The sequence below is a fragment of the Mixophyes fleayi genome, chromosome 4 (assembly GCF_038048845.1).
Source record: "Mixophyes fleayi isolate aMixFle1 chromosome 4, aMixFle1.hap1, whole genome shotgun sequence".
Lineage (NCBI taxonomy): Eukaryota > Metazoa > Chordata > Amphibia > Anura > Limnodynastidae > Mixophyes > Mixophyes fleayi.
This window is the reverse complement of record NC_134405.1, coordinates 300,369,784-300,382,079: the sequence shown is the minus strand read 5'-3', so window position 1 is coordinate 300,382,079 and position 12,296 is coordinate 300,369,784. Positions and strand designations below refer to the sequence as shown.

General features: G+C 38.4%; 1 protein-coding gene across 2 annotated transcripts in view; it reads right to left on the bottom strand.

Annotated features, from left to right (window-relative positions):
- The window catches only part of ATP10B (ATPase phospholipid transporting 10B (putative)), a 153,846-nt gene that overhangs the window by 31,605 nt on the left and 109,945 nt on the right, over positions 1 to 12,296 (bottom strand). For both annotated transcript variants that reach the window (XM_075209878.1, XM_075209879.1), the window contains 3 exons: positions 6,150 to 6,235; positions 4,175 to 4,281; positions 1 to 91 (listed from right to left, as the gene is read on the bottom strand). The exon at positions 1 to 91 is cut by the window's left edge and continues 41 nt beyond it. In XM_075209878.1, coding sequence (XP_075065979.1) covers positions 1 to 91; positions 4,175 to 4,281; positions 6,150 to 6,235 — 284 coding nt within the window. The remainder of the gene's footprint in view (positions 92 to 4,174; positions 4,282 to 6,149; positions 6,236 to 12,296) is intronic.

Here is a 12,296-nt window from a genome sequence, read left to right as displayed (position 1 = left end):
CAGAAGAAAACATTGATATTCATCAGTCTTTCAATCTTGCTGCGCTTGTAACGTGGACCACTGTTGTTTAACATCGCCTTGGTCTCATGCCCTTGGGGGAAAAGACAGGAATAGCAAGGATTTTAATAAATATATTTGTGTATGCATGAGTTTTACATAGCTGTCTCAGCATGTAGCTACCTGCTGTTTCTTAGCAATCAGGAAAAATCAAACGTATTAATTAACCATTTTGACCCTTCAGAGCAACTTGTATGGCAAGATTTGCATGCGATTGTGAAAGTCCAATATTTTGTAGATAGACTTTTTTCAAACGACTGCAGTTTAAAGGACATATTTAATTATAGGATATCTTAAATGTAAGCAACCAGTAAGTCATTTTAGAACCAATGATGCACTAAATACATGGTTTAGGATTTGGACCAATACCGAACCATTTTACAAAAGATTCACCCAAGTACAATGCAGACTCGTTGCAATAATTTTCATATTTAAACCTAGTAGGCATTGTCTAAACATGAAACATCTTGTAATTTCCCCTACTGGGCCTGATTCAGAGTGAGACGTGCACCAGTTTGCATAGTGCATTTTTTTTCCATTGTGCTTGCTCAAAAAGTGAACGTCTGTAACTTGCAGCTATTCAGACCTGTGACTTTTTGCCATTTATGACTCCTTACGCATGAAGACGCATGATGGGGTAGGAAAGGGGTGTAGGCCAAGTACAGTAAGGCTGCGTTCAAGCAATTGCATATGGATTCAGACTGGGACGAATTTGCAGATATGGCTGAAAAATTATTTTTCTTTGCGCGTGTTCAGGAGCAGGTGTAAATAGCTTAAAATGAACACCCAAACTTCCAAACCGATTGTACTTAGAGGTTTGTAAATGATTCACATACACTTATTGAGACTTTAGTAGTTGCTTGGTCATACATTAGGAGTGTGTTAGCAAAGATTACATTTTATTTTATTTAATTGCATCCACGTCAGGTAGTTGTTCCTGCTATATTAGCTCGGTTTAAATGATGCTTCATAGCCATTGCGTTCATAACATATAAAATAAAATATTTTTGTACAGGTTTGCAAGTTAGACGTAAGTGTAAGGGGTGTGTCTGTTGTCAAGTGGAGGCATCTGCTACTCGCTCAGACCTGAATGCATCTTCAGCTCTGAATACGGTGTATATACGCACACAATTGCATGCAACTTTTTAAAATCGCAAGGTACTCTGGTGTTCCACTCTGAATCAGGCCTAATAACTCTAAGCTTCATGAACGAATATTACAGTGACATTAGGATTTGGTTGGATGAATAGTTAACTCAACCTCTGCAGGGGATAAAATGAAACATGACATATTTCATATTTGTATGCATAATTTCTATTTGCTGAACTTAACAGATTTACACATGCTTAATTCAAACCTTTTTTTTATTTGGACACCCGATCATTCCGTAACTAGCAGCATACTTTGAAATGAGTTCTTATATATTAAGTTCCATTTAATCTGTCCATGCAATGGTGCGCAAAAGCATGATTCTTCTGTACCTTATTTTCTTCATTCATTATAATGGAGTGCACAAGAACGTTCTACCTTGGCAACCAACATTTGTCGGATGCTCAATTATAATCTGCTGCCAAACTGTATAAAGAGCCCTTTTACATGAGTGGTGTATACTGTTCATGACCACGTGGACAGACCAGCTAAACTACCTCCATAAGCAGGTGGTCCAGTGGCTGCTCGAGAAGAGCAGGGTCCTGCAGCTGCCATACTTCATTGAGGGGCAGCAGTTCCGCCACTTCCTGCACCCACCCTCATGTTAGCACAAGCATAGTCAGGTGCAGGCTGGGCTTGGGGGCAGGGGGGTATCTGCCCCTCGGGCTGGCCCCATAGTGGGCTACTTTGGTCTGGATCACCTGCATATTTTTTCCTTAAAAACATTGCTTAATAGGCTGCTGAGTCGAGACTTCCCCCCCGAATTAAAATTTGCCAGCCCTCCCCTGAGCATAGTGAAGCCAAAACAGGGAGGGGCATTAGCAAAATCTTTTACCTAGGCAGCAGTAGTGTGGCTTTAGCATGTATTGTTACTACATTATAGCTATTTTTATTATCATGCATTATGTATTAAATGTAACAATCATGATTTGAAAAGTATTCTTCTTGAATATTCACTAGTATTTGGAAACTTATCAAGGTGTAGGTATTTACTGTAAAATCATTTCAAAGGAATGTTATTTCTGTATAGTATTACATGCATATCTTTAAAACGTATTTACTTGTATAATAAAGGTTGTGAAACATAACAGGATAAATATTGCAAATCTCTGAAGAGGGGTGGTTATGTAGACAATTTCACTTGACAATCTCCAAATGCAAATCTTTGGATTCCAATAATGACTTCTAGCTGTAATTATACAGTCTATTGCTAAGTGAGCTGGAAACAGACCTGACGTTCACGTGTTGAAGCAAACAGCTGGACATTGCTGCTGTGTTTCATCAAGTGGACTAAATGTGCATATGAACTGCCCTTAATTTCAGCAAGACACAGTCAGTTTAATTTATCTAACTCCAATTTCAGTAATGAACCATTTTAACTTGGCACTAGAACTGCATTCTGCTACTTGCCTACAGCAGGAATTAGCCAAATGGACACTGATGGGAAATATGAATGGTGTACTATAGTGATAATTGCAAGTGAATGCAGGAAAAAAAAATAAGAGACTAAAAAACTATATATATTCATTACACACACACATATACTAAAAATGCGTAACATATCTTACATATTATACCAAGAAAGAAAGAAAACATGGACTGTATAGCAAATGTTACATTTACTGCCTCATCATTTATTGCAGGAAATCTATTATCTCTGCACTTTACATAGATAATATCATCAAAGCAGCTGAGTGATACTCTACTTCCCAGTAAGAGTATTGGCTTGGGTTTTCCTAGTGTGCAGTGGAATTAGAAGTCCAGTTCCAATAGTAAAACAAAAAAAATAAAAAAAAAAAATAAAAAAAATAATTTAAAAAGTAAATAAATATTTTGCAGCCATTTGTGTTCGAAAAAAATCTGCATTTAAATAAAGCCTTTATTTGTCTATTAATTTCCTCTGCTATGGCCATCCTAAGTCAATGAGATCAGAAGGAGGATGGGAAAGCATGGCAATTCCGATAGGGAGAAGCATGGCGAACAGTAGGGTAAAAATGTAATATAGCCAAGTAGTATGAGGCTCACAGCACCACAATCCAGCAGGAATGGAGAGCAGATGTTCTTGACTTGCACCCAGCATTTGGAAGGTATGTTAAGGTGTGTACTATACTAGCACATAAATAAGTTAGGAACGTGGAACCCTTTACTCCTTTTAAAAGGGACTGAGATTTGAGTCCAGGCTTTTTAGCTGACAATACTAATAAATGATAGGCTTAGAAGTCTTTATAACAGGCGCTGGTATACTCAACAGGTGCAATCAGACATTTGTTTTCATTGTCTAACTAGGATAAAAGGAAGCTGCTGACGACATGTTGTGGTTCAGTCCAACATTTTCACATAAATGCGATGGTTGTAAATGAGCTCTAACATAGTTTCATTGCAAAAAAAAAAAATACTTATAATAAAGAAACGGTCATTAAAAAATAAAATGCAAATACCTTTACCTAAAGTATAACCAGAGTTCACTTCTTACACCAAATATATAACTTGCAGAACAATATGCATGACTGTAAAAAAAAATGTGAACGTTCTTGAACAAGGGAAAGTTGGTGATAAGGAAAATGTCAATTGCTGCCTTGCTGCGCCCTTTATTTCACAACAGATGGTAAATTTATTTTCCAGGTCAAGAGTGTCTATTTTGCAATATGCAAATAATGGATTCAGGAAGTGTAGAACAATTACACTTTGTCATGTCCTACTTACAGTAAATTGGGGTCAATAATTTACTTTATGCAAAATATATATATCATACATTTTTGGAGAATCATGTATAACTATTTACAGTATATCATTTCTAACTTTTTTTCATATTTTTATGTATATTTCTGTAACTTATTATATTGATTCACTGTTAATTTATTAGAATTAACTATCCATATATCTTAAAAAATTATTTAACTCAATACTACTAAAGCTTATTGGTTTATTATACATTATTATGAATATATATATCAAAGTGTTAAAATACCTGCATAGACCACAACACCAATGGTCTCTTCTGTGTTTCGGATGGTGCATCCTCGAAGAAGAAGACTCTCAGTACCAAATCCTGTCCGTTGACCATTATGCTGTTCCCTGCCCAATGACAAAAATCATCTATTATCGGAATTAATTACTGTTGAAAAAAACGTGTTGGACCTTCAAATATCCCATCATGACAGTGATGACAGTGCTCCTAAAGCCACCAATTGCATTACTTGTTTCTACTCTTGAACCAGAGCATCTGGCTAGATACCACAGCAAAAGCAGAGATAATATAACACATTCACAAGTGTTATGCAGTAATAGTAGTTTTCTTTGGAGAAAATTACCAAAATAATACAGTGCATATCTGTCAGATTTACCGAACAAATACATGTATGTGTGGAAAGATTGAAAAGAGCCAGCAATTTGGCAACAGAGCCGAAAAGTCTGAAGGTGTAGGAAAGATGCGTTGTAAATGCACTACATCTCTGCAAGAGAATGAAGCTATTTCACATAGCATAGGGACTATATTTGCAAAATAGGCCCTTTGGGTTATTTTGACATTTAATCCCATAGGCAAACCGAGAGGGGGTTTCCTAGTGCCTGGAAACCCCCCTCCAAGCCTGCATAATTGAGGTGGCTGGACCCTGCCCCCGCTTCACACGGCTCTGCTTGAAAAGGGAGAGCTGCGTGCACCTAACAGTAGTGCATGCAGCATTGCCCATGTATATTATGGGGATAGGAAGAGTTGGAGAGCAGCCAAGCACCGTCTAAAATTATAGCCACGCCCCCATGCATGCTGGTCATGCCCCCTGGGGGTGTGGTGTGGAAACCCCCCTCTACAAATCCTGCATTTGTCCCTGAATCCCATAACAAATATAAAGCCTACCAAGGTGGACCTTTCCTTTAATGGCATCTCATTTACTTAATGGCTCAATGGAAATAAAATGTATTAGTTGGTACCTACTGAAGTAGAACAAGGAAGTTGCAAAATCTTTTAGATAAGTTAGATCAACTTGGGTGGCTGATAAAATTAATAATCATACACTGTTTAAACATAGATACAACCACCACTAGGGCTAGGTCCAGTGAGGACAGAATTTTAATGTCTTACAATTGCTAATGTGACTTCTAAAAGGCACATAAATAGATCACATTGAAAGATTCCCAAAAATGTTCGGTCTAAAACCTGGGTGCGTCTTATACTGGGGTAGCGGGGATGCAGGGGGGGGGGCAGTTTTACAGGGGCAGCGGGGGGGGGGGATCCAGCAGGCGGGGGACAGGCAGAGTTGAAGCGGGTATCCAGGAGGAGGGGGCGGGGGCAGAGGCACAGTGGCAGCAGGGAGGGGGAGGGGGGGCGATTGCAGGGAGAGTGTGCTGCCCGGCTGCTCTGATCACAATCAGAGCAGCCGGCCATTACACTCTCCCTGCCTTTTTTGACAGCTACCGTAATATTTATTTTTTCAAATTTTGGGGCCAAAATTAAGGTGTGTCTTATACATGGGAGCGCCTTATACATGGGGAAATACGGTATTTGTTAGAAATATGGAGCTGTATGGAGTTTGTGTCGATATGTCAACATTAGAGATGCTAAAACTGCTTTGTCAAATCATAATAAAAAAAATGTAAGACAAATTTGAAAGATGTGCAGGCTTGAAAGATTCCAGCCTGTTAAGGTTAATTCTGTATAAATGTAATCCTTTGAACGGACCTAAACTACTTCTTGTGCGTAACATTGAGGTACACATGGAATTTGAACGTAAAGAAACCCTCATGTCCATATATGGTCTGCTTCTTTGTTTCCATAATATATACAGACATTTTTTTAAAAAAATAACACCCCTTGATCGATGGAAGATCTGTTCAACAGAAGTAAAATATCACTTTTAAAATTTAACTTGCAAGTCTTCCTTATATTCAATGTTTCAAGTTCACATACCAAAATGAACAAACACAGGCATATGACTTAACTTACTTACATGTAACCTTTAAATTTTCCAAGATTGTTATTTGGTTTCTCACAGACAATGGTGTGTGTAAAGGATTCTGGATCAAATAAAGATTCCTAGAAAAAAATTTAAAAAATTAATCACATTTAACCTCTGCAAAACAATGGGCAGTGTTAAGATTCAAAAAAATCAAGTACCCGAGGACGGAATATTATCTATAAACATTATGCACATAAGACCTTTTCTGGAAGTAACTATTTCTGTGCTAAAACAAAATATATGATATGGATATTTCAGCACTCGTAAAAAGGCATTTTGACTGAAGCCAGAATCAATCCTTTTTGTTCTAATATTGGAGTATCTCCAGTTATACAAAATACATATACCATTCATGTTCTAAAGCAGGTCTGTCCAACCTGCGGCCCTCCAGATGTTGTGAAACTACAAGCCCCAGCATGCTTTGCTGATAGACAACCAGTTGATAGCTGGAAGGGCATGCTGGGACTTTTAGTTTCACAACATCTGGAGGGCCGCAGGTTCTGGACACCCCTGTTTTAAAGCATCTCTTAATGATATTTTTTAGATTATGAAAAGCACTATTGTGAAATTGCTTCAGGTCATTAATGTGCTTTATTTTCATTTTAATGCAAGTCCAAACATGTATCATAATTACCTTATACACAAATTACAATTGCAGACAATGCAACCCTCATTAACACATGGTTCATTATACAAAATGAGTTTCAAAAGAACAGTATCTGTAATCTAAAAGACAATTAAATTACACCTATACAGTAATCCACTATAAAAGGACCTACAAAATCATTTATAATTTAGTTCCATCACACACAGTACAGAAATGAGACGCTAGTCCTTCCGAACAGGGCTTAATTACTGGATATAACAACAACAGCAACAAGAGTAATATGATCTCAAAGCCAAAAACAATGAATTGGGTAAACACTAAAAATAAAAAAGGTGAACAAATACGCATAAGCTCCTAAATCATTGACGTGATATGGCCACACTTTGTGTGTGTGCTCCTCTTTTTCTAAATTTGTCCCAATTACCTCCAGGGAAATGTTGGGAGGTATGAATATGATCAGGCCCGGCGCTCCCATTAGGCAAGGTTAGGCACTTGCCTAGGGCGCCGGGCTCTGGAGGGCGCCTGGTGGGCGCCACAGAATTCTAAAATACTTTAAAACTGTGCGGCGACCGCTGACCATACCTGTCACGGCCGCCGCACAGCATTCAGATGCACGGGAAGGGGGGAAGAGGCTATTTCGTCACCACCGCCGCCTCTCTGCTCCGTCTCCTCCCCTCCACTTACTAGTGTCAGTGAGTGGAGGGGAGGAGACGGAGCAGAGAGGCGGCGGTGGTGAGACAAGGTAAGGAGAGGAGGGAGGAGGGCGGCAATTTTTGCGGGGGGGGGGGATGGGGCGGTGATTTTTGCAGGGGGGGGGGGGGGCGCCGCTTTTTTAAAAATGCCTAGGGCGCCGTGGACCCTAGCACCGGCCCTGAATATGATACAGTCAAGTATAGCAATTACATTATAAGATCAAATTGTATTACATTATTTCAAATCAAATAAAAGGTTGATACCAAAACTAAAAGAATGCAGGATTTATGTGGCTACTTATAAACCACCAATGATATAGTGCACAGTATTGTAGTGTGTTGTGTGTTTTTACCATCAGAAACACAGGCAGGCCAGCAATGCCTATAACAAACTCCTAATGGAATGGTTTGGTGCACATCCACATCACATACTTGCCAACTGTCCCGGAATGTCTGGGAGACTCCCGAAAATTGGGTCGGTCTCACGGACTCCCGGGAGAGCAGGCAAGTCTCCCGCATCCTGCAACTGCCTGGCCTAAATGACACGATTCGCGGTGAATCGTATCATTTTGGCCCCGCCCCCCGTGACAAAACTGCATTTTCGTTGCGGGGGATGGGGCCAAAATGATGCATTTGGCCGTGTCCCACCCCCCTTGCCGAAAGTAGGCAAGTATGCTACATCAGTAAAGTGTCTCTAGACATTCTCTCTCCAACAATGATTCCTCTGTAGCATATATATTCAGACCGCTCTTCTTTTAATAATTCTCTTACAAAATATAATGTAGAATATGTTTCACAAGAACAGTTTTACAGCCTGTTACCTGATTTTCTTTGTAAAAGAATTAAGATACCGTGGGAGTGCGAGAAAGGTTAAATGTAGCATACTAATCAAATATGAAGCATCTAATTAGCTGTATCTGAATGCTCTACTCACAACTAAAATAATTTACAAAGCATCAAAAGAAAATACATGTCCTTATTGGCACAGACAGAACAGACAAACAACAAAGAAAGCCAGCACATAATTCACAAGTGAGAAATCTTATCCACATAAAACTAATTAGATTTTCTTCTCATAATATCTTCCATAATGACAGCATGTGAAGCATAAAAACAATGCACCATGGGTGATGATATGTCAGCGTAATACAACCTAGGTATTTTGTGTGGATGAAAAGTGCTTTTAGGAAAGTCAGACAATGGGAAAAAATGTGTAAAATCCTATTTAATGTTCTTATGTTACTAACACAAATAACAACATAATATAATGTATGACAGACTCTCAGAGTGTAACTAAGCTGAGCATTTCACACTATTGCAGGACATGTTGTTCTACTCAGGGGCAGGCTGGGTGGAGGGGCAGGGGGGCTGGTTCCATAGTTTGTTAACTTTGGCTGGGTCGCTTGGCCACCTGCATTTTTTTCCATTTACAATAGGCTGCTGAGTCAAGTCTTGCCCCCCAAGCTAAAATTTGCCAGCATTCCCCTGGTTCTACTACTCCTGCACATTCTGGTAAAAGCATAGAACATACATGCCAACTTTTAGGATTTCTCCCCCGGGAGAACCGGGGGAGAAGTCTTGCGACATGGGATAGGGGAGGAACCATAACCCCGCCCCCAATATAAAAAGCCGAAACTCATGGCATTGAATGGAGGGGTGGAGCTTATTGACAAGATTAAGCCCCGCCCCCTCCATTCACTGCCGTGAATTTCATCAAATGCGGGATTGTTTTGCCTACTCTTCCGGGAGTCCGTGCGGATTCCCCAAAATTCGGGAGCCTCCAGGGAATTCCTGGAGAGTAGATAAGTATGGGTAAGAGGGCTGTAAACTGCATCAAAGAAAGTTCTGGAAAGGCCACATGTGTCAGGGAGTAACGATGCCTGACATATTTACTGTCTACTGTATGGCGTAGTGTTACCATATTTTTTTATACCAAAAACAGAAGACCCATTCTGCATGCCGCAGAATACTTCCAAACATAGTAACTTTGTTTATTTGGGGCAGGGTGTGCAAATTTAAAAATGGCTGCCTCTAAATACCCCCACATTACTAAGTGCACCAGTGGCAACTGCTCACAGCTGAGGGCAAAGTCTACCAGAACAAAAGTCCTCACTGGAGGGACAATCCACTAAAATCAGATCTGTCCCCTCTAAATTAGGACCATTGGAGGTATACACCTGTATGAATAGAATCAATGGATGCCCATTAGCAATTATCAGTGACGTGTACATTATTGATTGTCACTTATTAAAGCCAATAACAGTTCTGAAGAGGTCATGAGGAAGAAAAGTTCATCAGGAGAAAAGAGAGAAAATAAAAGACTTGGATGGAAATCATGTGTTGTTTTGATTCCCTAATCTGGACGCCTCTCATACTACCAAACGTTTTCTCATTGATCAGTGAGAATTTAACTTCTATTTTGAGTCACAACCAATAACTATACTGACTATTAGCAACTATTCTATGCAGATTGCAGGTAAACTATGAGCAAATGTGAGAAGAATATTTTTGTTTCTTTTAAGGTGTATTTTCTTTCTGGGAAACCAGGTCTGCCTATCACCAGCTGACATATGTCACTGTTAATGTGAGATCCCTAGTCATTTGGATTTACCTTAGGGGTTGTTCATACCACAATACTGACGTGCGCTCATCAAATGCACGGATCACTGAAAATAGAGCGGACATCAGAATCAATGCATACACCCCTCCCTATTCACACAGCAGTGCCTGGCACTGGAAGAGCTCATTCACATACAAGCTGGCTGTACTTTGTGGATACAGTGACTGGATGTCCCTTTTTTTTTTTGTTTTTTTTCTATATACCAATTTCATAGTGTATGTAAATGCACAGTGTATATAACTACATAATGGATATCATTTCTGTATATGTTATTTTTCTCTAGGTGTGAACAACTGCATACCACCTGCCATATACATGTTTAATCAGGGCAAAAATAAGCCAAATCTGCCCAAACACCACTTCCCTAATATGCCACAAAACATGTACTTTTGGCTATATTCCACCCACTTATGTGCAATCTCTGCCCCTTTCAATGGTGCGCCAAATCAGGAATGTCCCACCAAAATTAAGATTGTTGTGAGGTATTCAACTGCCCAGTATCACTTGTTTCTTTGACAGATGTAAGTTTCTATAGGTGTTCTTATTCTGTATAATGTAAATGTAAACCGCAATGTCTTATGTAATATTACTACTTGTTTTGTTTTTTGGAAGTTTTATTTTTGCAATGTCATGGATCATTATACAACCAACATTGACAGTATATATTGATAGACATAAAAATTGATTAAAAACCAAGATCAGCATAGGATCGTGAAAACTCAATACAGAGGTAATACAAAACTACTTATAAAAGACTGAATGTAACATTTTATATAAAACATATCTAAGTTTGTAGAGAACAAAGTACAAAACAAATCTGAGTATTATAGGCAAAAGCCATATTTTTCCACACTGCGTAGCAACCACTGTCAATCTAGGACAAGATTACATTTACTGTATGAGGGTAGTCAGGCGACCAACAAGTACAGCTAAAAAACAAGAAGCTCTGCTTTTAAATGAGATATTTTGAGGAATAACGAAGAGGAATAAAGAAGATTCTAAATTGCTTCTGCACTTCACGTGTTTGCCAAATTAAATCTAAGACACCACAAACTGCATCAAATTCACTTGATTGTGTTAATTAACTAAACCACTGGTAAAAATAAATCTCAGTGCATCCTTGACAAAGGGATTTTATCGGATTAGTTTCTATTTAATGGTTAATAAGGATTGTTAATGTAATTGATGGATATCCATCTTGCTCACGCGGAGATTCTGAGTCTTTTGTGTTTTCATTTCTTCTTTAGGATTCATTTACATACACTCACAATTACAAGTCTAGGGTATAGAAATTAGCGTTGATAGGCGTTTGAAAAACAGAGAAAGGTGAAAATATGCTATACTGTATAGAAATTTATATATATATATATATATATATATATATATATATATATATATATATATATATACACACATATACATACACACACACATATATCTATATATACACATACATATATGCACACATACATATATATATATACACACACACATACATATATATACACACACAGCAGGTTGTTTGTTTGCTGTAATGGAGCCGTATGCGACAACCCAATCACAATACATGATTTTGCAATAGTGCAACTTTCTATTTCATAGTTAGGTTTCATCCATTAGCAGCTGATTGCACATGGACAGAAAGCATTGCCTCACAAACACCATTAGTGTAATAAACTAAATCCTATACAACACATCAGTGTCTCCAAGGTAAAATTCACTGGACAAATCATTTGTGTGTTGACAACTATAAATTAAAAATCCTCCCAACACAATTATATACCATAGTAATGATTTCTGTTTAACACATCTGAGCAAATCTACATGTGTTATTAATAGAATAAAGAATCTCTTGCTTGCCGGTGTCAGAGGAATGCTCCTTCAAACTGGGTGGTGTTTAAATTCCATTTGTGACTTTTCTTCTGCACAGTAATTATGGTACAATGGAAATGAAAACACCTTTTGAACACAAAGTTCAACTCCTACGAAATTTTTTCCTCCCCTTTAAATGACATCTGTCTTTAATACGTTGAAGGTGGCATTTACCTGCCAAATAATATAACTCCTCTAAAGTTAAACAGTATTGAAAGTGTAGATTCAATTAGAGCTGATTTTAAATTCACAGCTCAGGCGAAATTTTTCAAAATGTCAGAGAAAAAGTTAATTTCTGAGTCACCTCAAAGAAAACTGAGCCAGTGGAGAAGTTACCTTCAAACTCT